The sequence below is a fragment of the Brachycentrus maculatus genome, unplaced genomic scaffold (assembly GCF_059751285.1).
Source record: "Brachycentrus maculatus isolate JH-2025_06_01 unplaced genomic scaffold, ASM5975128v1 h1tg000963l, whole genome shotgun sequence".
Lineage (NCBI taxonomy): Eukaryota > Metazoa > Arthropoda > Insecta > Trichoptera > Brachycentridae > Brachycentrus > Brachycentrus maculatus.
Genome location: NW_028281684.1, coordinates 58,716 through 84,764, shown reverse-complemented (window position 1 = coordinate 84,764; position 26,049 = coordinate 58,716). Strand labels below are relative to the sequence as shown.

Genomic DNA, 26,049 nt, shown 5'->3' with positions numbered 1-26,049 from the left:
CTAATCATTGGGAAGATGATAACGCTATGAAATGATGAATGTCGTAAAATAAAATTCCTTCACTCTTATTTATTTTAACTGGTGAAAATTTAACCAGAAAACATATCGCTCACTCCTTTCAAGAACGTTATAAATCAAAAATCGACAATTTTTCAGTTGTGTATGTTTTCGGAATGCCTAGAAAATGTACTATATCCCAGCAAAAGAGGCATATTTTTAACTTAATATTTACCCGCTACAGGGCAGAAAGTGTTGTTTTTGCATTTTGAAGAAAAGGTATTGTTTAATTATTTTTCTAAATATACTAACTATTTTTCAAATGCAGAAAAAACCTTCAGGTTTTACCTAAAAAGATCTGTTGCACAGTAAAAAGTTCCATAAGTGTCTTGATATTTATTTTGAATAGATTGTTTTATATTTTTAAACTTTAAAAACGTTCTCCTGAAAAATCAAGTTTTTTGATTTATGACGTTCTTGAAAGGAGTGAGCGATATGTCATAGAAGCAATTCCAGTGAAATGTGAATTTTATTTTTTTTATATCTGTTTTTTTTTCTAAACGATGTGGATTTGTGGGGGAAGCAGAAAACGCGAATCCCAGGAATCATTACATTCATGGGATTCGCGTTTCCTGCTTATTGACGAATGTATCGACGTGTCGGAGTGGAAGGTCATCATTGGGAAAGTGAAATTAACTGGCCAGACGTAAACAAAGGTTCACGCGGGGTCACTCGGTCACGTTCGGGAGCAGGCAGAGGTGCAGCGAGCGTAGTACGGGGGGAGCCGGCCGGCGCTGCAGGCGCGCCACGCGCCGCACGACGAGCGCGCCGGGCGCCGCCACCGCGCCACGCGCCTCCGCGCCACCGCGCCACCGCGCCACCGCGACCCGCGTACCGTGGCATGCCGTAGTCGGTGAATGCCGTCTAACCGGCTCGCACGTACGAACGGCGAGGAATCGATAACGCAGAGACAACCATAACCTCCAAAATACTCGTGTGACTCCAATAACGGTTCGGCAATTTGAATATAGAACTAAATCCTAAACTCGAATAGACTATGACCGGTGTTTTGAACATTCATTTAGAATTTTCTCCAAAACTACACGAATGTATAAAATTGATTACGCCAAGAAAAATTAGTTGATTAATGTGTCGTATATAAATGTCAGTGAATAATCCGACAGTGTACGGTGTACCGTGGTGTCTAAAGGTCTGAAGGGGGAACGGGACGGGGGGTTGGAAAACAGAGTGAGGCTCCCTTGTGTCTACGCAGGTAGCCAATCACTTTTCCAAAATGGCCGCCACAACATGGCGAATGCAGATGTTAAGGATTTGTAGCGCGCGAAATGTGCTTATTTATATTGCCAATCGTGCTACGAACTATTTCTTTATTTTTAAACGTAATTATCCACACATTTCGGTCATGAATAAAATTTAAATTACTATTCAAATACAAAGTTGATACTGCTATTGTCGTACGAAATATAATTATCTAGTGGTTAGAATATATTTAACTATTTTAAAGGTATCTCAACTTGATAAAAAACATGTTTAATTCTTTTCCTTTTTATGAAAGAAGATGAAAGTCTGAGCATCCTAGGGCTTACGATCTTTTCGAAAAACTTACCGGTATGCGGAAGGATCTGAGACCATAGATATATACAGGTTTCAATGATTAATGCAATATGGATGTAAAATAATGCGCAGAACAATGAATATTACACAAGTGTATAAAGTGATCGCTTAGAAAGCCAAATGCCAGGTCGCTAACTCTGGGATCCTCGGACTTCCATCTTCTTTCATAAAACTTTTTTTATGAAAGAAGATTAAAGTCTCTCTTTGAAAGAATGATACATGTTTCATTTCAAGTTGATAACTTTAAAATTGTCATCTCATCCGTAGGGTCGTAATCCAGTTTCGTAAATAATAATAATATTTATATTGTATATTTCACTAATTTATATATCAATATGAATGACATTACGTTTCCTCGATTTTAAATTGTTACATATTTTAGTAATGTGTATTATAGGGGATCTATATTTTTTTAAAGTTTCGTGATATATTTCAAATAAAACTGAGTCAATATTCTCGATACATGTGGGTTTTAATATTATGTATCTCTGACTTTATGAATACGAAATACATTTGCATTAGACACTTTGTTATGCAAATTGAATACGGGAACTAAAACTGATTTCCATTACCTGCTATAATGTATTCAATATTAATGAGCATTGCGTTAGCACTAAGTGTAATCGTCATGCTATTTTATACTAGGCAGATAAAGTCATATTTTAACCAAGCTTCAAATAAATTTATTTATTTAGAATAACACCTCTTCTAGGGAAATATGTCTTTTTACATATAAGGTAATGCATCGGATTGAACCATATTAACTTTAGTGATTGTAAATTACAATAGTGATGTGATCATTAGTCCTCCGTTATAGATGATTTGATTTTTCGAGTGGAATATATTTGATAGAAAATATATTTGATGACGTAAGTGAAGGATAAAAAAAATGGAATTGAAATGGAGGAGACCTTAAGGAACAAACAACATTCGTCACGGAACTCAGGGTTGCATATCGTATTCGTACGAGATTGTATACTGTTTCTTTTAGGAAATACACCTTTTTACTTAAATGTAAACTGTGACATTAGATTAAATATAAATTATTTGCAATGTGCATTCTAATTAGTTTTTTATACAAAAAAAAACTTTATTAATTTATCTCATAACGACATGACCTACTTTACGCACGCAAACTACATCATTACTTAGTACAAGATAATACGATGCATTATATTCAATTAACTATCAAATATAAGTACTTGTATACGTTTACATAATTTTACTAAATACCCTTGAAACTCGACCAACAGAGTGCCAGTATTGCTTGCCAATAAACATTAATAGTCGTATGATTTAGCAATGCAACCAATAATACTTCGATGGGCTTTCGTAAGATAAAACATTGTTATTTTATCAATTTACTTTCCACTAACCTTTAAAAAATCAGGATAAAATATAAGTGGTTGTAATTTATAAGATTTGAATATCAATCTATGTGGGAATTGACCCACGATTTCACTCATTCAGGCTTAAAGTTTACATGTTTTTCCGAAAAGCATCTACATATTTTTGCATTCAAGCACTTTATTTAAAAATGTAACATTATATTTCATATATTTTTTTAAATATTTGGATTTTTTCCGTTGTAGCTCTTGTGGGATGGAACTAATTGAATGATACTGAATTAAGACCACGATTGTTCGTATTTCCATGACAATAATATTTTACTTACAGACCCGCAGCTGTACTTGAAGTTGTATACGTATCGTTTAAAACATGCTACGTAAAATATGCACATGAGACGAAGGACACATCGTATTTGTTTGTCTACCATCTCTAATTGACTTTTCAGTACTGTTCAAATATCGTAGTTTGACATTGCTCATTTATCGGTAAGAGTATATTTAAATTGAATTGCGACACATTGTTTCTTTACTACTCTTAACTGGAAAAAAGACAAACTTACAAAATCGTTATTAATCTATATATTTTTTAATGTATGAAGTGTGCAAATAAAAAAGGTTATCAAGGAAAAATCTCTTTAAAGCCAACCATAATTAAGAATGAAGTAATTAATATTGATCCTTTTTTATAAAATTTTGAACTATCAATAATATTCTAGAGTTTTCCATTTGTTAAATATAAATCAAAAGTTGTCATATTCAATCAAAATATTTTTTAAAAAAACGCAATACGATATGGGTTCTTATTTAATTTATGTTGAACATAAAATATATAAAATAAACTATACACATTACATTTTTAGTCAAATTCATTAAAACAAGTAATAAAAATTGAATATACGAAGGTATACTCTTATGTGTGTACGTGCTCGTATATAAATATAATTTAAAATGTTGTTCTATTACATCTATAGACAAAACTTGCTAAATAATTCTAGGTGCGTTGAATTTATTAAGTAAATTGCATATTTCTTTTTAATATTCGGATTGAATTGCGTCACTTCACTTGTAGGGCTTGATACGATGCGCTGTGCGCTCATTGATTTTACCACTGAGTTTTTCTTTGTAAGAGATATTGACTTCATGTAATAAATATGTTCTTTAAAATAGTAGGTATGGTAAACAATATATTTTATTGCCCACTTTAGGAAGCTCGCTTAGTTGATTTAATATTATTCGTCAAACATCGACGATAATACTAAATACTATAATGCACTTTTTTTTTAAAATAAATACTCGCATGTAATGAGTTTTATCCCATTTCAATTGAAAATGGGCTTAAAAACAATTCATAAAAAAATCTCACAGTGTAATTACAAGTCACCCAAATATCTTTTATTTTTTATTTTTTCATAAGTGACTTTTTTACAAAATGCAATTTTGCTTCCATTTTTTTAAAATTTTTAATAGAAAAGACAAAACGACTGATCAACATTACTATTGAGCCTCACACGTAACGTTTAGACAAGAATGATGGAATACGCTATTGATAAAACATTTTTTTAATAATTTATTATTAGATTAAAACCAATATTTTTAGCTTTTCCACTTTTTTATTTGACCAGCGACCGGGTTTCGTCGTTACCGACATCATCAGACCAGTCTGATGATGTCGGTAACGACGAAACCCGGTCGCTGGTCAAATAAAAAAGTGGAAAAGCTAAAAATATTGGTTTTAATCTAATAATAAATTAAAAATGCAATTCCATCACGAAGTGTCAGTGGATAATATTTTTTTAATACTACTTAATATAAATCTACATATAATAGGATTCATAATAGTTTTAATACTAGTATAAATAAGTATTGATAGATAAACTATTCAGTTTGCATTACATTAAGAAGTAGGCACTTTACTGTGTAAGAGGTGAAAGTTAACAATATTTTAAATTTAAAAAAATGTTCATCCAAAAGACAAAATAATCAGTACAGTCCCAAAAAAGTGATCAGTAACCGTCAAAGGACCGGTAACTAAACGTTTACCGTATTGGATTTAAATTTCCACAGTGGTTTCGTGGAAGTAATTCTCACATCAACAGGTTTCCAATCACCTGTCGATGGGATTTAAAACCTGGGCCCGCCACCTCGCTCGGGAGGCTTAAAGTGGTACTGGCGAAGGTTTTACAATTAAATTGAATATTTATTTATTCATTCAGCAGAATAGAGGTGATGCTCATTTTTATAATAAATTTAAGATCTAAGAATTACACATAAACAACGGTTTTCATAACAAATTCAAGTTGTTCTAGTTCATCTGTCAGTTTTTTACCATTTTTTTTTAATCTTAAAAAGAAACTTATCTCGAATTTTATTAGTTTATTTATTTTTGTACTATTTTTACTCTCTGTATAATATGCTGGCTTCTGTATAAAACATGTTAACACTAGTAGACTTTTTGTCATGAAGTAATATTTTCCATTATATGTTTGAAACTTTTGTTCTGATATTTCTTGGTGGAACTGACAAAAATAACAAGTTTATAGTTTTTTCAACATATATTTTATTTGATATATGACTAGGTTTTGTCGTTACCGACATCTGATGATGCCCTGGTCACTAGTTGAATATAATTATTATTATATTATTTAATATTTTTCAATCAACCACAAGTAACCTTTTTAGCATAGTCAAGATTTATGCATTTTAAGGCTTTTTGTAGACAGCCAGTACGCTTTCCCGATATTTGGCTGACGGAATTTTGGCCGTTAAACATTGGCTTATCAACATTTTACTGATGAACGGAGATTTAAGTGAATGTAATTTTTAGTGGAATTAACAATTTTTTTTAGAGAAAAATTATGCCTATCTCAACCTTCTGTTTCAAAATCAACTTTGTAAACTATTTCCTTCTTCCTCTTCTTCTGACCCTTATCTGCACTTAATGATGAATAGGGCACTTTATAGAATCGTTGCATGCGCTATGGTGCATAAACATTGGATTAAAAATCCTGAGTCTCACTCTAATTTTTCTTCACTTTTTGAACTTCATCTGCATCCAAGTATTTAAATATTTTAAATATCACAAAATATTTCATTTTGTGTTGTATATTATTTATTTACGGTTTTATTAATGATTTCAGTCAATTTGACAAACAATAGCACTCCAAATTTATATATAATCTAAACGATCAACAGTCATGAAATGTGTTAGTCATTTTCGTATTTATTAAAATTATTTAATTGCACTTATATAAAGTTTTAGAGTAGACCCTATGATCGAACCATGAATGTGTGTATACCATACATACGAAGTATAAACTCGATCATATGCCGGTAATTGATATGGCCTCCCAGCCTCCAACCGGCTTACGCCACTAAAAGAAGCAATTTACTTATTTTGCGACCTACTTTTGAAAAACTTTCCTTCTACAGATTACACAGGAGACTTCAAAGTTTTCTTTATTAGACATCTTATAACTTCTCCCGTTTACAATAATCAAAAGGTATTTAATATTTAATATTGAAATTTTAAGTATTGAATTAGTTAAATCTTCTATTTTATAATGTTTAATTTACAAAAACATGCACTTTTAATATAAACTAGTTTTTCTTGTCTCTTATAATCATTATTTTTTCGTCAATGACACTAACTCTCCCATTAATTAATTTATTTGAATGTGTGTTAAAGTGTTATTGATTCGTTTTTCCATATACAAAACCCTACTCGAAAATTAAAATATTATTCAGTTGGTAAAAACTTAGGTGTATTTTAAAAAAACATGTTGTTTTGGAAATCAGTTTTAGTATGACGTACGTATTTATATGGGTAAAATATATTTTTGAAGTGAAACTTCTAAGGCGGTCATTCGATAATCGATAATTGGACACAGCTTGGTGGCCACTGCCTCCATCCTAGCAAAGAACCATGACTTTAGAAACAAAGAATCTCTTTTATCGTACCTTTTTGGAAGCTTGGTAATTAAGTTGGGAATTACTCCTTCCATGAAGGATATTCTTTCCTTCTATCCCCTATCGTCTTAATTCCCCTTGGATTACCACTGACTAAACTACCAAATTTCTATCCGGTCATGGTAAATTGAATAGTATTTTTTCTTTCTTTTTTATTGTTATGTGGATATTTGCATTAATCTTCAAAGCACATTTTATTGCCTTGTCCTTATCATTCTCTTATAGGTCCTTTTTAGGTCGTTTCTAGCATGCTAGTCAGGTGGCTTACCTTAACCCTCCCTTCCCGGTGTTGTGTACCTTGCACACATTGCTTCTAATAACCATAATATCTCTATAAATATAATAAAAATAAGGCTTAGATTTTAGGTATTCCTCCATAACATATTTACTCATTCATTTAAAACAAAATATTAATAATAATCAGAATTTATCGGGAACATCGGAGGTATTTTGTGAATATCGAAAACAAATTCGGGTATAAACAGCGCGTGAAGAGTGTGCGACACTATATTCGCATCTCACTCTTGCACTGTGCGTGAGGAACTCAAAGCTCAATGTTCTCTGTGGGCTAGCGGCAGTAGCTCATGGGCTTTCGCAAGATTGGACCTATGCCCTTTCTGTGAGCGTTGCCAGATGTTTTTTTTTTTTAAGTTTTCAGCAAATAAATCTAAAGTATTAAAATCTTTTACTTCATTTATGAGCTATATATGTCCGTATTTTTCCGATTTAAATCGCTTTTTTTATTATGTAATGACTACCCAACACCTGGATGTGTTATGTGGATAAAAAAATCGTAGCACTAAAAATACTTTCATAAAATTATGGTAATTTCATTCTGTTCAATTTATTAAATTTAAGCCAATATCACTTTCCTTTTTTATTATTTTCTTTCTGCACGAAGATGCTATAGCTACCAGAGAACTCTTTCAGGCAGTTTTTCTCGTTCTTCGGCGAGTACTCATGAAGAGAAAAAGTCTTATTCATTAAAAAACACAAATTCACTATTTTGTCTAAAGAGAATTAAATAAAATATCATCAATCATCTTTGAAACCCCTTTAAGTGACGGTTGCGGTCTTTTTGGTATTAATAATAAAACAACGAATGTAATTTACACTAGCAGTCTCCGATTTCGGGGTCTTCTAGAATGGTGTTAAGGAAAAAGTTGACATCGATTGATTGATAAGCAGATACTAAATGAATGAATAAAAAATGAACACGGGATACTAATTAAAAAGTGTATAAGCGTATTACACGCGATTGAAGAAATAAAGTGGCCTTCGAAGGTGCGTTTTGTGAATAAGATCTGGAGGGGATTTCCTAATGAGATGCCTCGGAAGAGAGCCGAGAGCGACTAACGGCGAGGCGTCCAAGCCGGCGATGGGGGGGTTACCGCTCCCCAGGTAACGATGCTGACGCTCGTGTTCATGATATGGGCGCTATTCCGAGAGCTGATGACGAGCCGCGAGCGGTCGGGCAGCCCCGAGCGGGCGGAGGGCGCGGCGGGCGGCGCGGAGGGCGTGGAGGGCGGCGCGGAGGGCGCGCGGCCCAACGGGCGCGCGGGCGGGGCGCGCAGCCCGGGCTCGCCCGCGCGCTCGCCGGACGACGGGCCGAGCTACCGCCGCATGGGCAAGTCGCGCGAGAACAGCGACTTCTCCACCGTGTCCAGCTACACGAGCTCCTCCAACTGCAGCGGCAGCCTCACCACCACGTCGGCGCCCTCGGGGACGGAAGAGCCGCACAGGAGGTATAGCGCGTCTTGCGTCAGCGTCTAAGGTGACCGGAGCATTTGTATCAGCGTCAAAATAACTCCATTCTTCTTAACTCTCGAATACCAGACCAGTCACAAGGTTTTTAATAATAAATTCGAAGCAATATTTGTTTATTCATAGATTTGAGTTCAATTTGTAGAACTTTATTTAATTTATGTATAAAATATTCAAACACTGATTTTTTAGTCTACTAAGACATGATTGATTTTTATGTGTTTTTTCAACATTAAAATTATTACACTCAAAAAATCAATGTTTGATTCAACATTTAATACATAAAAAAAAAACAATAATATTCAGTTTATGCGCCGAATTATACTAGTGTCATTATTGTGACATTCGTAAATTAAAAAATATATATATATATATAGATACCAGTTATAAATATAACGTGCGTGTACAGTTTTTATGTTCAATTTGACAAATGATGTTAGCTCAACATTTTTCCAGTATTAGCAAATATCCGAGTAGATGCTGTTTATATCGTACTTTAATTTTTTTACAATATGTTTAGTTCCATAGTAAAATAAAATCAGCACAACCTTTTTGACATATCCTCTTATGATAACACGATACTCATATTTAGGCGACTGCCATGAAGCAGCCGCACATAAGATAGCGCGGTGGTTCATTAGGTAGGGTAGACTGGGTACGGTTGAAACAATTTTGCTTATTTTGTCCATAGTATTGCTCTTTACAAGTCAAGCGATGATGAAGATGCATTAAATACAAGAGCGTGTTTCTGTCTACTAATGGGAAGTATTATTTCAGTACCCGGTGTGTTATTTTTAGTGGCAGATCAAATTTAAAAAATATATCCGATTTGTTTCAACCGTCCCCATACCAGGGGCAGTTGAAACAGTGATTGGGGTCAGTTGAAACACAAGCAAATAAATCAATATTTAATATTGTAAGACGTTTCATTCATTATTTATTTTTGTTTTATAAATAATTATGGCATCGCATGACAATATTATTCAGTCTACAGATATGTAATGAACAAAAACAACTAAAAACAATGGCATTTAAAAAAAAAAACAAATCGAACGAAAATAATCTGTGAATAAACTAAAAGGAAACACTTCTTTCATTTTGATTAGTCATAAATCAAGCGAAAATCTAGCTTTGGGATCATTCCGAGTCGCAATTGTGGCAAAAATAGCTAAGACCACCTTTTGTGCAGTCTTCTTGAGCCCACAGTTTACAAGTGGTGCACTGTATCCACTTTTCACCGGATCTGCTCTCTGAATACAGTAACAGACAAACAAGACAATAGCACTCGTCCTCTTTTGATGATGATTCCTGTTGCGTATTATGATTATTTTTTCCTTTAACGATCCTTCTACTTTTTCTTCCATCCAATTTTTTCTTGACTTACTTAGTTTTCATCCGTTTCAACCTTATTTCATGCTCCTTTCTTATATCTTCTTTCTCTGTTTTTTTAGTAGCAAGTATTTTGCAAGCTCCTGTTCCTGCTCTTTATTAAAAAAACTTCGTTATGGGGTTCATATCCCATTTTCTTCTTCACCAGATGCATCTCGCTTTCGCATATATCTAATGAGCGAACAGTGGTTTAATCCATGCTTCTCCGCCGCTTTTTGCAGTGAATCTCCTGCTTTAACCTCCTCATAAGCGTATGTATACCTCGACAAGTCGACCTCCCCTCTCGAAGTCTTTCTTGCGCGTACTCTCGGCATCAAGAAAACAGGAAAACTGAAAAAATATGTTGTTTCAACCGTACCCACAAAAAATGTTTCAACCGTCCCCAACCCCTCCTTTAGGTGGAAAACAGAAAATAGTAATGTTAACAATAATGGCACATTAAAACTAATCACTATATCGTGTTCTACAAGCTTCATTTCAAACACGAAATCATACTCAATAATATCGTTTCAATAGAAACCGTAATAAAAGGAAAATTCTCAGAACAAAAATACTTACTTTTGGTTATCAAAATACAATAGGACCTCCTACAAGCAACTACACCGTGCGGCGAGCGATGCAACACTGATATTCGTGTTTGAACTTGTTGTCCGCTTTGTTCGTCCCTTGGACCCTTCATCCTACCGCATACGGTTTGCAAGATATTTGCTCTGTTTCAACCGTCCTTTGTTTCAACCGTACCCAGTCTACCCTATTCACGTTTGCGTGACTATTCTCATTCGGTACAATTGACCTATTTCATGTAAATATGATCAACTGGATGTACAATGTACTATGAACTTTCGGGGTTAAAATTAAAGCTGTTAGAAAAATAATTGAATGGTTAGTTTAAAGCGGCTAGTTTTTTATATATATACTCGTAAAATTGAATTAAATATGCTGGATTTAGACTCAAGGTTCAGTTCTTTAATCAGTTTTGATGTTTAACTGAACAATTAACTGAATCGTTATTTATTGCTTTCCCTTACCATACCCTTGACATTTTAAAGTATGGCAACAAACTAGAATTTAAGTATTTTCATTTTAGTGCTGTGAAATAACACGTTTTTAATATTTTTCATACAATAAAGTACTCTGTTAGGGAAAAAATATACTTTGCATATAATATACATAATAATGATGTTTGAATTAGTAGTGCTTATTATTAAGTACGTCAACAAAATTCTTTTTTAACTTATATAATATTATCCGCTCTTGTTGCGTTATATCAGCTAGTTTAAATTAATAAATATGGTCTTAAAATCATTTTTCAACTTTACGTTCGATATTATTTTACTTTTTTTTAATATTCGGTAAATATTTATCAAACTTATAAACATTTATAATACAGTAATGGAAAGGTATTCATAAAACAACGATACAAATGCTCGTGTCTTGGCGCACCTCCTACGTAAAGTGCCTTCGTACCGAGAGTGAAGTGTTTGGACGTCGTGTTGTGTAGGTTCTCAGAAGGAGCGTCGCGACGCGCCGAGGCAGGACGCCGACGGTCCAGCGCGAGGGGCGCCGCCCGTCGCTATATTCGGCGAGGTCTCCCTCCTTCAGACAGACGCCGAACCACTGGCAGGTAACACACAAAACGGGTATCTTTTGTCTTAAATAATGACAAAAAATTAAAAATGTGCTAAATAATTTTTAGAATTATAATGTGATAATAATGTTTTAATTTAATTATAATAATGTTTAGAATTATATCGGTGGTCCATTAATTAAAATTATGTACAGAACTGTTTTATATTAACTTCCTTATATGAAATTCCCTGTAAAAATACACATCGATACATATGGACATATGAATCGATGTATATAAAAACGAGGTTGCCATATAAACTGACACCGGATTCCAACCGTCAAATTGCTGAATCTCCATATTTCATACATTTCGTTTAATTTACTACCTAGCCGATTTTTGTTAGATACTATTTTATAATAATACTTGTTACGGAGAACACTTTATCTAAGAAACATTATATATATATATATATATATATATATATATATATATATATATATATATATATATATATGTTTGTGTATATATATATATATATATATATATATATATATATATATATATATATATATATATATATATGTTTGTGTATATATATATATTTATGTATGTATATATATATATATATATATATATATATATATATATATATATATATATACATACATATATATATATATATACATATATATATATATATATATATATATATATATATATATATATATATATATATATATATATATATATATATATTTATATATGTATATATATATATATATATATATATATATATATATATATATATATATATATATATATATATGTATATATATATATATATATATATATTTATATATATATATATATATATATATACATACATATATACACATATATTTTTTTTAATGCTATCTTTTAATATATGTTTGTTTAACTAATCTCGTATAAAGTTCTAATTTCAAATTAGGTTTAGGCTATACAACTTTAAAAGTTAAAACCTAAGTAGGGCCATAATACGCGGTGTTGCGTAAGACGTGGTAACTAGATTTTAGAATCGCTTGGACAAATACAAGCTGAATTAAGGCATATTCCACGTCTTGCTACAACATGTACTTACTGTGTAACTGCTTGCAAATCAATCATAATTATCTGCAAGTAATTTTTCTATCTTGTGATGCATGAGAAAATTCAAAATATGTTTTATATAGAAAAATATTATTTTTATATTACATATGTTTAGCGCTGTACTAGGCTTTGTATTTTATTGCTACCCCTCGTTTGCAAGTGGTTTTTGTTGTATCTGATTTTTCTTAAATAAATAAATGCGTTGTTAAGAATATTTCAAATTTGGTAAACCTAAGTGGTTAGTTGGTGGTGTTTCGAAATCGAAATCAAGTTCCGGCAGGGGAAGATCTATCTAGAAATGCTGATTAAGATTCTCGGACACTAACCACTGACCCACAGCCCGACTAAATAGGTACAAATGATAAGAGTATTAAAAGGATTCCTTGAAGATGAGTTTCTACTTTTTTATTAAGATAATATTCTTGTAATCCTGTCAGGTCAGTGACGTTATCACATCGCATCAAACATTAAAATATCTCATCCGGATTTTACACTAATATTTTCCGAACATCCTTATTATTTTTTCATATACAAACAAAGTGTTTAAGTACGACTTTACTCTTATTGAAATAATTTCAATTTGATAATATGTTACATGTGGATTTAAACTTAATATATATTTTTTATATTAAAAGCATTTTTGACTTTGTGGTATGTATGGTAATATAATACTCTCCTTATCATTCATTGTTCATTTTCTGTAATACCACTTTAAAATACACTCCTTCATGACTACCGGTTTCGGAATAATCATTCCATCATGATGTCAAATGTAGTCTACATTTGATGGTACCTACCTACTTCATATTTTTTACGTTATTACTTGGTAATTATTAATGTAGATCATTTTACTCCCGAATGATGATTTTCATATTGCGATACCGTTGCGACACAATTACTCATGATGCATCGGGATCTTTCGGTCCTCGGAAACAAATTAAGTATTCTTAGAAACGGTTGTCGTTAAGGAAGTGATACAATTCTCAGTTCCACGTATTGTATCTTGTTGTGCAAGACCACGTATGATGTATGTTTGCTTTAATTATTAAAGTTGAGATGGTGATAGGGCCTTCAAATACACAATTGTGCTCAAAGTTTTACATTGTTAGGGTATTTAATATCATAAATGGATGTAATTTGTACAAAATATATGTTTCTTAAACTCCATAAATTGAAGTACAAATGACTACGTACATATAAATTTTATTGGTTGAGATTTCGTATAAGTTCAATTAGCCTTGGAATTTTTATTCGCGTTTACAGTTGACGATCGCTTTGCCTTATTAGAAACTTATAATATAATTACTGAAGACCTTTAAATACTTTTTGTATATTTTTACATCGTTTTGCTTAATTAATCAAATTCTGAATAAATGTACAACAGATTCTTTGATCTTGTACAACTATATATTAAATTAACATGTAAATTTAATCCCATAATAAAGGTTTAAAGAAAAAAATATTCTTTTAACTGATCATATCTTAAGGCGGACAATTTAATTTAAAAGGTGTTACGTCGTACTCGAAATTCATATCCATTTTTCTAGAATTTTTATTTAATAAATTTTCACAAAAAAAATCAGATGGTGCATAGGATGCCATATCTAATCGACGTTGTGTTAACTCAAGTGTTAATTACATAATATCTCGGCAAGATGAGTGCTGTGCTCTAGATTGTTATATTTGGGAAGAAATATATTTGAGGGATGCAGATGACGAAAGTGAAGGAGTTTTTAGTGAAGGATATGACCATGACATAGAAAAGGAAATGGGGATAAACGGCTGAGGCCATCGGGGTCCCATACTCTTAGTCGTACTACTTGTTATGAGTACATTTGTAATGCGTCAATCTTCTATGTATGCATACACATATTATGTTTTATTATACATTATGTATAATCGTGATTATTTTCAGGTCATTTTTTATTGGAGTTATTTTATTAAGGATCTAAATTTAACTGTTCTTTTTTATGTTGAAACACAATAGAAAGGAATTGGAAAGTATACATATCTAGTTTGTACAATGCTTTTGAAGCATTAAAAATATTTAAAATCTATGAAACAATAATATCGAAAACATTGAAAATGCCAAGTGGCAGAAGCTGTCAAGAAGCCCGCTGTTCGCCAAAAGCAATGCTTAGTAAAGCGTGGGTTGCTATTACGTTCAACGGATGACGCTGCCATTGCGGTCAAAAGAGATATTTTTACGTGTCACCAGTTAAAACACCTGTCACAGGTGAATATAAAAACACGCGTATAATATAAAATGATGTCTTGTTAAAATATTTAAGTAATCGGTTAATTAGTTTAGGAGATTTTATATTCCGAACCAAAGAACATTTAACTACATTTATTTTGTTTTTTTTAGTTGTTTTATTGGGCATGCATCTCCGGAAGCACACACAGTACACAAATTTCTAGGAGTACTTCGGGTTGCGCAACATCGTGTCATCGCTAATATTCTCCTTTCCTCTTCTTAATTACTGGCACCTACTATTTTTCTTCCACTTCTTTGCGTTGTTTTATTTAAATGCCAAAAGGGGTCAAAGAAAAAAAACAATCAATGTTTGTTAAGTCACGTAAAAATCATATTTTTTATGATTTTTCAGCGTTACTCGTTATTCCTACTCCTACGCCTTACATTATGACGTCAATGGCGTTGCGTGCATGTCAAAATATAATTTTATATGTATATAATTACGTACCACAAGAAAGATGTCTTAAGCTTATATATTCATACATACGCTTTTGTTACTATGTACGTTGGTACTCACTTTCATAATATACACTTCAATTCGGGAGAATTGTTCCTTTATTTATTTAATTTTTAGCTTTGTTATTAAAATTTACTGTAAAAATAAATGGAAAGATAAGTATTTTATTATTTCTCTCGATAAATAATTTTGTTTTCATGTCTAAACTGTATTAAAGAAGCCGTTTGATATGTTTTAAACGTCTTTTAAAATCTTATTATTTATATCAAACATTGGATTTTTTACTGTAAGGATGCTATATATTGATACTCATATATTGTATACTCGTATAACATATATTATAGCTGCCTTAACCGAGATATATCTTAATTTAAACCTTGTATCCAATGCAAAAGACAATCAAGTTCAAAACAGTGTTTTTTCTAGAGGTACATCTACTAGTAGACATAACCATGATCGGCCACTATTCGCCAATTAATCGGCTTATCAATCAGATCAGAAAATAATATAATCTTGAAAATTACAAATCCAAAATGTTATTTAACAAGCATTATCGTTTATCAAATTAAAAAGTCGCGTGAAGTGAAATTGGTTAGTCGTTAGCGGAGTTAAATAATTTATATTTATTTTTTCTTCTTTTTTATTATTTATCTAACTCTAATTAGCATCAAATGGTGTATAGGGCTCTGCATCGTGAAGATGTAGTTATCTTGACCGTAACATACATGAATGCGAGGTGATCAATTCTGCGTCCAGAGCAATATTATATAGACATTAGAGTGACACTGATGTGTGTTATACCCCCTTGGGAATGGAACTCGACACCCCCAACATGGTAGTTACATTACGGAGACAGACAACAGTCTTCAACACAGACAACTTCTTCTTTTTTTGATACATTTATTTTAAAATTCAAAGAATAATTTCAATGTGTAACAGTTAAAATTCAATGATTAAATATTGCGTATACTCATTTTGGTAAAATCCATTTCTTTTCTCTTCATAATTATTCGCCTATTCTATGATAAACACTATTTTATTACTAGGGTAAACTAACTATTTGACCGATTAATGAGCTAAAAAAATGGACCACCTAAACTAATAGTCGGTCCATCTCATGTTACTTTACTAAAATAAGTGAATACTTACCTTATGCGCTGTTAAAATAAAGAACATAAACGCAAAGGTACTATTTGACTGAATAATCAATTACAACTAATTATAATATATACGAAAAACACGATACGAAAAAACAATCATATTTAATCATTCTGAATGTAAGTGCGTGGGTTTAATTTGCACCGAATAACGTTTCCATCGTTTTAATTAAATCATGAATATTTTTCACTGATCGATCGAATGCTTATTTGTTAATTAGATCACATGATTTGCACGTTTCGTTAATCCTTCTCACATGCCAAAAATAATCATACGTAATATGAACAAAAGTAACGAGAGCTCGGGCGAGCAGCAATCCTGTTTGTTATAATATTATATCGTGTCATTTAGATCCATTACAGCGTGACGAATGTCTGGTAATCTTTTATAAAGTGATACATAATTGATAATGTATTTCGAGAACGTTATAAGTGCAGTAACTGCAATTTCACATGACATTTGTTTATTTCACTTCTGTAAATAAATAAATGTTTTATGTGCAGATTTGAGGGTCTTTATTTTATATATATGTACATATATTTATTAAGGAGTTTTTTTCGGTAATTGTAAAATTAATGTCAACATGTTGAAACAATAATAAAATATTGAATTGTTGCTATACCTCCTATTGATGTAATATAATAATTCATTTTTATTACATGAGAATTTTGTCCGCCTCCGTAGTGTAGTGGTCAGCACGCTCGGCTACCGTTCTGGAGGTCCCGGGTTCGATTCCCAAGGGGGGTAAAATAAATATAAGTATTCAATATTACCCTGGACTGGTACCTGAAGCGGAGGGCTGATCAACTTTCCTTCATATGTAAAAGATCAAGATATCACTGCGTTTATATAACGCAGTGCCCTATGCACCATTGGGGTGCGGATAAGGGTTTAAAGAATAATTTTAACACTGGAACCAGAAATAACGATACGATAAAAAGCAACAAGTGATAAAAAAAAAAAACACCATTTAACATTGTAAATATGGTGACAATAAATTGAATAAAGTTTAATTAAATAGTCGCAAAACATTATTTTTTAAATGTAGCATAGTTGTTTGTTTGTATTTAGATATAAATAAAAAAATAATACATTTAAATAAATATTTATTTGTAAAGCGACTTGTAACTTTTTCGTAAGACAGAATGAATTATTTATTTGTGATTTGATCCAGTCGGGCACGGGCAGTGTATGTGTAATACATGTGAAGAGACAGTACGATTCGAGTCGCCAAAACGAGTCGTCGCGTTCATTGCCTTTGAACTGAAAATGTACTAATGTTTTTGTTGTATAAAATTGTGTAAATGTACTCGGCTAATATTGGCCAGAACGTTATCTCACTAATCAGTTTATGCAAATAACATTATCAACAGTTTAATTAATGTGGTTCTGTGTTTGTACGCGATTAAATCTAGTGAATGTTTGTGGTTTAAAATTTATGTGGAAACAACATCATACGGCTTCTGTTTTTTTTTCACTCCATATTTTTGCGTTAGTGTATTTACATATTTTGTTTGGTATAAATATTAATGAGTTCATTAGTGTACACACATGCACAGACATACACACACATATATATATATATATATATATATATATATATATATATATATATATATATATATATATATATATATATATATATATATATATATATATATATATATATATATATATATCGCTCACTCCTTTCAAGAACGTCATAAATCAAAAATCGTCAATTTTCAGTTGTGCGTGTTTTCGAAATGCCTAGAAAATGTACTATATCCCAGCAAAAGCTGCATATTTTTAACTTAATATTTACCCGCTCCAGGGCGGAAAGTGTTGTTTTTGCATTATGAAGAAAAGGTTTTGTTTAATTATTTTTTGAAATATACTAAATATTTTTCAAATGGAGAAAAAACCTTTAGGTTTTACCTAAAAAGATCTGTTGCGTAGTAAAAAGTTCAATAAGTGGCTTGATATTTATTTTTAATACATTGTGTTATATTTTTAATCTTTAAAAACGTTCTCCTGAAAAATCAAGTTTTTTGATTTATGACGTTCTTGAAAGGAGTGAGCGATATATATATATATTTATATATATATATATATATATATATAAACACTCAAATTACGATTTGAGAATAATTTAATTTTTTTTAGCTAAGAAGCGTCGACCCTTTCCCGGCAAAACATTGTAAACGTCACAAAGGTTAATGACGTCTTGAATCAGTGATGTGCGTATTCACAATTGCCTTTTAATTTTGATCTTGTTACGAAATCGTACTAAAACAGTTTTTAAAAAACAAGTAAAATTTCAAACACCACTTGTTAAGTTTCATATATTTCTAATGATGAAATATCCGTTTAATCATGGATATCCTTTTTATTTTAGTACATTCTAAATTTATCTTACTTAACTCATTGCACGACCTATATTTCATAACAATTTATGTGAACTATCAAAATATAGGTTTATACCTTGATATATATATTTTAATATTATATATATATATATATATATATATATATATATATATATATATATATATATATATATATATATATATATATATATACATGTATATATATATATATATATATATATATATATATATATATATATATATATATATATATATATATATATAAAATATATATATATATAAATATATATACATATTTATATATATATTATGTTAAACCCTAATTATTGTTTTGAAAATACTGCGATCACGTATTTTCACGTCTAATAATTTACTTACTCGAATTCTTATCAAAATTTCAATCAATCGTTCAGACGAAATTCAAGTAATACGACTCTAAATATGTTTTAAACAGATATATTTGTAAAACCGTAAAAATTTACACACTTCAGGAACACTCTTAGGATTGCTTCAATGTGTAATGTTGTACATTTCCAAATTACACGTAAACTTATGTGTACATTCATTTAATTTTAATTTTAACATGTGCGATGTATTGCGGGAAAATAATCAATGCTTTTATATTTTAATTAGTGGGAACGACAAATTGGCAATACATTTATATAAAACACGTTACAGCTACCCAACAAAGTACGGCGCTACTTATGCGTGTCGTGAAAAGCAGCGATCATTCTTTCGCTCCGGTTTTACTGGCAATAGTCGATATGCAGTATTTGACGAAAAATAGTATTTTTGATTGCAGTGTTAAACAATCGAATATTATTCTTTATACAATATCATATTATAAAGATATGTAACATACAGGGTTTTTCCATTCCTTTTTTTTATACAAAAACAATTAGACGAATCAACGTTTGTGCTTACGTAATTACAATCTTTATTTATATAATTTGGCAAAATGATAGAATACGGTATTGTAATGAATGATATTTGAATACTTTTTTTTAGTAAAAAAACTTGACATATAGTGATTTCCGGGACCTTTTTCGTTTTAAAAAAAACCCTGGTTATATATATTTACCAAAAAAAAATAATATTGTGTATAGAAACAAATGTTTTCATGTTTTCCTTTTAAATACAACGTCGTGTTATAGGTCAGTTACAGAAAATCATATGCAATCTCTTGATATTTTAATCTTATGAAAATTTAAGCATTTTAGAAGAATAAGTATTAAAATTGAATATCGCATTTACTTAGCATTCAAATTACAGGAAGTGGTTTTTTGCATCAATCTTCATAGCTCTCGATTAAAACTCCTAATAAAATATATTTTTAGGTTTGTTTTAGATAAATCCTTTTTTCTTTACTGAAAACTTATTTTTAATATACAAAATATTACTTATGTAGAACTAGTTTCATCTTACAACATTTTGAGTGTGTCCAAATACTTGTTCACAAAATCTGGATTATCTCCAATTACAGGAGTTATTTTCATATTATTTTTTGACATCTCATCAAAGATGAAGAAGAATATGGAAGTCTGGGCATTTACGGGGCTTACGACCGTCATAGGCTGGTTTGAGTGATCACTTTACACACGTGTAACATTCACACGTGTTTTTTGAATGTTACACGTGTGTAAAGTGATCACTCAAACCAGCCTATGACGGTCGTAAGCCCCGTAAATGCCCAGACTTCCATATTCTTCTTCATCTTTGATGAGATGTCAAAAAATAATATGAAAATAACTCCTGTAATTGGAGATAATCCAGATTTTGTGAACAAGTATTTGGACACACTCAAAATGTTGTAAATAAATTATCTGGTCAAATTATAAGCTTAATAATAAAAATGAAAATGGTATTTTCTGGCGTTTCTCATGTGTGTGATTATAATCCGGGATTCGGATCTCACATACTAATATAAGAGTTTCTGCTTAATAAAAAGCTTCTTTACATCTCACCAATAGATGTCTCTAGTGAAGTTTTAGTGATTCATGAACAAGGTTTCTAAATTGGTTCATATATATAGAACTTCCAAGAATTTGAGTAGTTTGGTTGTCAATAATGGGTAGAATTGGTGAATGTTACACGTGTGTAAAGTGATCACTCAAACCAGCCTATGACGGTCGTAAGCCCCGTAAATGCCCAGACTTCCATATTCTTCTTCATCTTTGATGAGATGTCAAAAAATAATAGTTTCATCTTATTTTAGTTTTTAGCAATAACTTAATATTATTTGAAATATTTTTATTAGACTACTTAGTTTTATTTCATACGACTAGTTTCGAAAACATCTGTTGTTTTCGAAACAATAAACAAAATAAATCTTAATTAGTGGTCTAATACGAGTGTTTGATTTTGAACACTCAACTTTATCTTTAATAAACTATTTTTCCTTAAAAACGATAAAGCGAAATATTTATATATATATATATATATATATATATATATATATATATATATATATATATATATTTATATATATATATATATAGATATATATATATATATATATATATATATATATATATATATATATATATATATATATATATATATATATATATATATATATATATATATATAAATATATATATATATATATATATATATATATATATATATATATATATATATATATATATATATATATATATATATATATATATATATTTAAATATATATATACATATATATATATATAATATTCCTGATGAGTAATTTCCATTTCTCATTTTGGGATATGGGATTAAGATTAACAAAACTGAAACACATATGACGTAGTTTTAAAATAAAATAAAAAATTAAACAAAGCTATCACTAATTTATAAAACTATCGTGTGTTTGCATTTTCAGTATTTATTAAACCGATCAAATTATAATAAGAAATACATTATTTTTTGGCAAGTGTTGTGTTGTGTTGTGATATGGCCTCTGTCGGGAGCGACGTAGGGTCCTTGCGCACGTGGGGCGGGAACGTGGTGCGCGTGCGCCGGCCGTCGCGCAGCCTCTCGCTGTCCGGCCCCGCGCCCGGCTCCCCCGGCCCCGGCGGCGCTATCTACCTCGCGTGCAGGCCGTGAGTAACGTCAGCTGATCGAGTAGCGGCCGGCCTTCTTGGCACGTGGACACGTGGACACGTGGATCTACACTCGTGTTAGGGCAATCTTACTTCTCGCACGACAATACACGAACCCCAAACTAGATGATGGCCATATTCTTAAATCATGCTAAGCGATTAATTTCTTCTAACTCAACGAGAAATCTCAACTCTCACAAAACGCTCCGAATGCCATCCGACGTTATATCCAATTATTTTTTTATTTTAAAAACATATTACATGCATAAGTCACATATTATATAATATTGCCGATGAGTAAATTCCATTATTCATTTTGGGACATGGGATTAAGTTTAACAATCTGAAACACAAATAATAATGTTTGAAAAAAGATTTAAGAAAATTAACAAAACTAACGTAAGACAGAATATAAAATATAACACAATAAACGGTTATAGTAAATAGGCATGTAAAATACATAAGGTAAGAAGCAAATTCAGAATGAACAAATGAAAAAAATATAGCTTAAGTATTTTTTAAGTTCATTCATTTTGTTTTAAATATTGAAAGCATTAACTTTGTGGATCATATTGATATATTATTTTGAGAAAAGACTTATGACATAAATTAAACCCTGAAGAGGGCAACAGGTTGTTGCCGAAACAAGTGAGTGGATCAAAGTCTTTTTATTTCTCAAAATAATATATCATTCATTTTGGATCCTCGACTGGGTTCTATGCAAGGAACTTACTCCAAACTAAGTTGTGTTTATCAACTCTTCATTCATTTTATGTCCACGTGTATTATGATGATGAATATCACTATTAAAAATCGGTTTGGTGTTGCTGTGAGTCGTTTGAAAGATTATTTGTAACATTTGTAATCTCATATAATATGTTGGGAGAGTGTCGAAAGGTTATGTTAGGGCAATTTTATTTCTCGCACATCAACATAAACGCCAAAGTATATCGGTGCTGTTTTTAGCATGCTTTTCACATGGCCGTCCAACATCGTGTCAAGCGAGTCTTTTTTAACTTGTCGAAAAATCTTAAATTACATACAAAACACATGCTCCTAATGTCATCTGACACTGTCCGTCAGTCTTCGTAGCGTATCGTGGTGGATGTTTTTCTATGTAATGTTTGTTATAAATAAGAAATAATATATTAATTCGAATATAATAATATCAATAATTGAGGTTAAAACAAAAACAATAACAACAAAATATATATGCGTATTTATTTTTTTTAATTACACCTGTCAATCAAAGGTTCTGTTGCCTCTCGAAATTAGTCATGAATACAATAAATTTCACCATTTTCACCATTTGTAAAATTAATCTAATATTATATTTATCCTGCAGACTCAATGGCGAATGAACAATATAATAGATATTTTGTATATATAAAGTATTATAACTTTGTGGTATTGTAATAAAACACTATTTATTTTGATGCATTTATCGTATTTCTCTCTTTCAAAATTTTTTTTACGCAATTGTCAAATCGTAATAATTTTATTTTTATATCCTGATGATGGAATACTTTTCCAAAATCGGTAGTCACAAATAAGTGTTTATAAAAGTGGTATTACACAAAGTAAACAATGTATGATAAGGAGATTGTTTTAATATACATATGTAGAGTTCGTAGTACACCTACCGTTATAATATTGTTCTGGCCGTCAGATGGATGTGAAATACTAAAAGTCACTAATACCCCAAACCTTTGATGTCGAATAAATTTTGGAAACCGAAATAATGATTTTTTTCTTATATCTACTTTACCAAATACAACAGGTGTTGGTTACGGTTTGAAAATATTATCTTTATTATACGTAGGTACTTTTTTCATAAAAAAATGATAAAGAAAAAACATACGTTCATGATGTTGTATTTTACTTCACGTCGAGTTTGTTATCCAGCGTTTGGAAAAAAACCCTAGAACTTGCTTAAAGTAGAATTTCTGGTTTAATAAAATAAGTGTGATTTTTTTTTAATTTTTCAGGATTTTCCTGATGTGTGATGTGTAATCATTTGGAAAAATAATTCGTATATGTGAAATCAAGTAAAGATCTACTGATTCTTGACTTATAATTCCTACCATAGATTTCTACCATTTTGTTTGTATTGGAAAGTGTTTCTGTCATTTGAAATATACTTATACAACTTTTGAAATTTGAGTAATTTGGTTGTTATTGGACGTAGAATGGTAAATGCAACGTTGCATGAAAAGTGATTTTTAAACAAGCCAACGACAGATCATCAGTTTGTATCAAGTTATTTTTAACTCAATAACTTCTTATACAATGCTGAAAAACGAAATAAAATGAAAATATTGAATAGGTGTCGATAAATAAAAATGATTGACTTCCAATGGCATTCCTAAGAGAGTATCATCCATCATTATTAATTAAACAATAATTACAAGTTAAAGTAACAATTTTTAAATTCAATCTCAATTATATAAGAGATAACCATTACCTTTTTGGCGTGTAAAAATAACTTTAACTACACAGTAAATGTGTTTACATCACTGATATCATATTATATAGTATTCACATTATTAGAAATATTTAAAAAAAAAAACATTATTTGAGATAATTTGATGATCGGTCCAAATCATAGTTATTAGAATAAAACTTGTTCGGTGATTGTTTTCTTTAAGACTACTTTGTGTGCACAACTTTACCCACTTTACTATTGTGTGCATTATTATTTACTATGATATACCTTTTTTATCACATATACTATACAATAAGAACATTGAACTTTTATCCATTTATTATGTTTGAATATTTCAAAACTCGTGATACTTTTATTTATTTATTATTAACAATAATGTTTTTTTTAATCAATAAAGAGTGCACTTATATTTGTGTTTGGTATCTCCATAAATAAGAGGAATTGTGAAGCTTATTGTGAGGAGCTTACCTAAATACTATCTTAGAGAGTGTGTGACCATTATTCCTCAACGATGGTCACATTACAAAAAAAGATACATTTTTACGTATCAAAGTTGATAAACAATATGCAGTAAATTGATACAAATTAAATACATACATTGCATACCAAAAAATATATATATATATTTATTAATGTTAAAATTTGTTAATGTTAAAATCAAGCGAGCAGCAGTTACTTGCTAGTCATTTAGTAAGTGATTTTTCATAACGTTGCAAACATTTAGGTAAATAAAATCTGAGAATTATTTTTGTCGTGCGGAAAATAAAAAAAAAGGCACGGAGGGTTTATAACATCGAACATGTTTTATACTTGAATTATTTATGTTTAAATCGTGGTTTTTCTGGTGTGGTAACCCCAAAAGACCTGGTAACCAAAAGGTTAAATATTATCCATAGACAAGTGATTAGATGTATGCAGTGAAGTATACCGTTTGAAATGGTGCCAGTATTTCTACGTTGTTCACGTTTTTGAGCTTAGGACGGTTTTCATTATTTATTCGGTGTTTCTTAATAACTAAATAAATATATGTCAAACAAATTTACAAGTGAATGTTATACTGACATTATTTTATGTTACATTAGGTTTGGAGTGGGAAGCTCCTCCCAAGCAAAGATTTAATGTTTTAATTATTTTTGAAAATGAACACATTTTATATTTTAATTATTTATATTTAAATGCGCTCTCTCAGACGAATGTGTGGAAAATCATTGTATGACAGAATCAAAAACAAAGATAAAAGAAAGTAATATAAGGCTTAACTAGGGATAATTGAAAAGATTAATAAGAGTTCATTCAGGTAGTATAGACATGTGGAGCAAATGTTAACGAGAGAATTACTGAGAAAATATATTTGGCGAATGTGACCGGAAGAACAGAACGAAGAGAGCCGAAAAAGAAAATATGATGGTGTCAAAAGTCTGCGCAATCGGAGGGCATGTATGACTTGATGTATGGATGTGAAGTGAGCGAGGAGTATATGTCAGT

General features: G+C 30.8%; 1 protein-coding gene across 1 annotated transcript in view; it reads left to right on the top strand.

Annotated features, from left to right (window-relative positions):
* Positions 1 to 947: 947 nt before the first annotated feature.
* LOC148299762 (3',5'-cyclic-AMP phosphodiesterase, isoforms N/G-like) overlaps positions 948 to 26,049 on the top strand; it is a gene marked incomplete at its 3' end in the record, with an annotated part of 82,460 nt that continues 57,358 nt past the window's right edge. Inside the window, exons 1-3 of the mRNA XM_088275716.1 lie at positions 948 to 1,008; positions 8,136 to 8,692; positions 11,602 to 11,724. Coding sequence (XP_088131842.1) covers positions 8,355 to 8,692; positions 11,602 to 11,724 — 461 coding nt within the window. The remainder of the gene's footprint in view (positions 1,009 to 8,135; positions 8,693 to 11,601; positions 11,725 to 26,049) is intronic.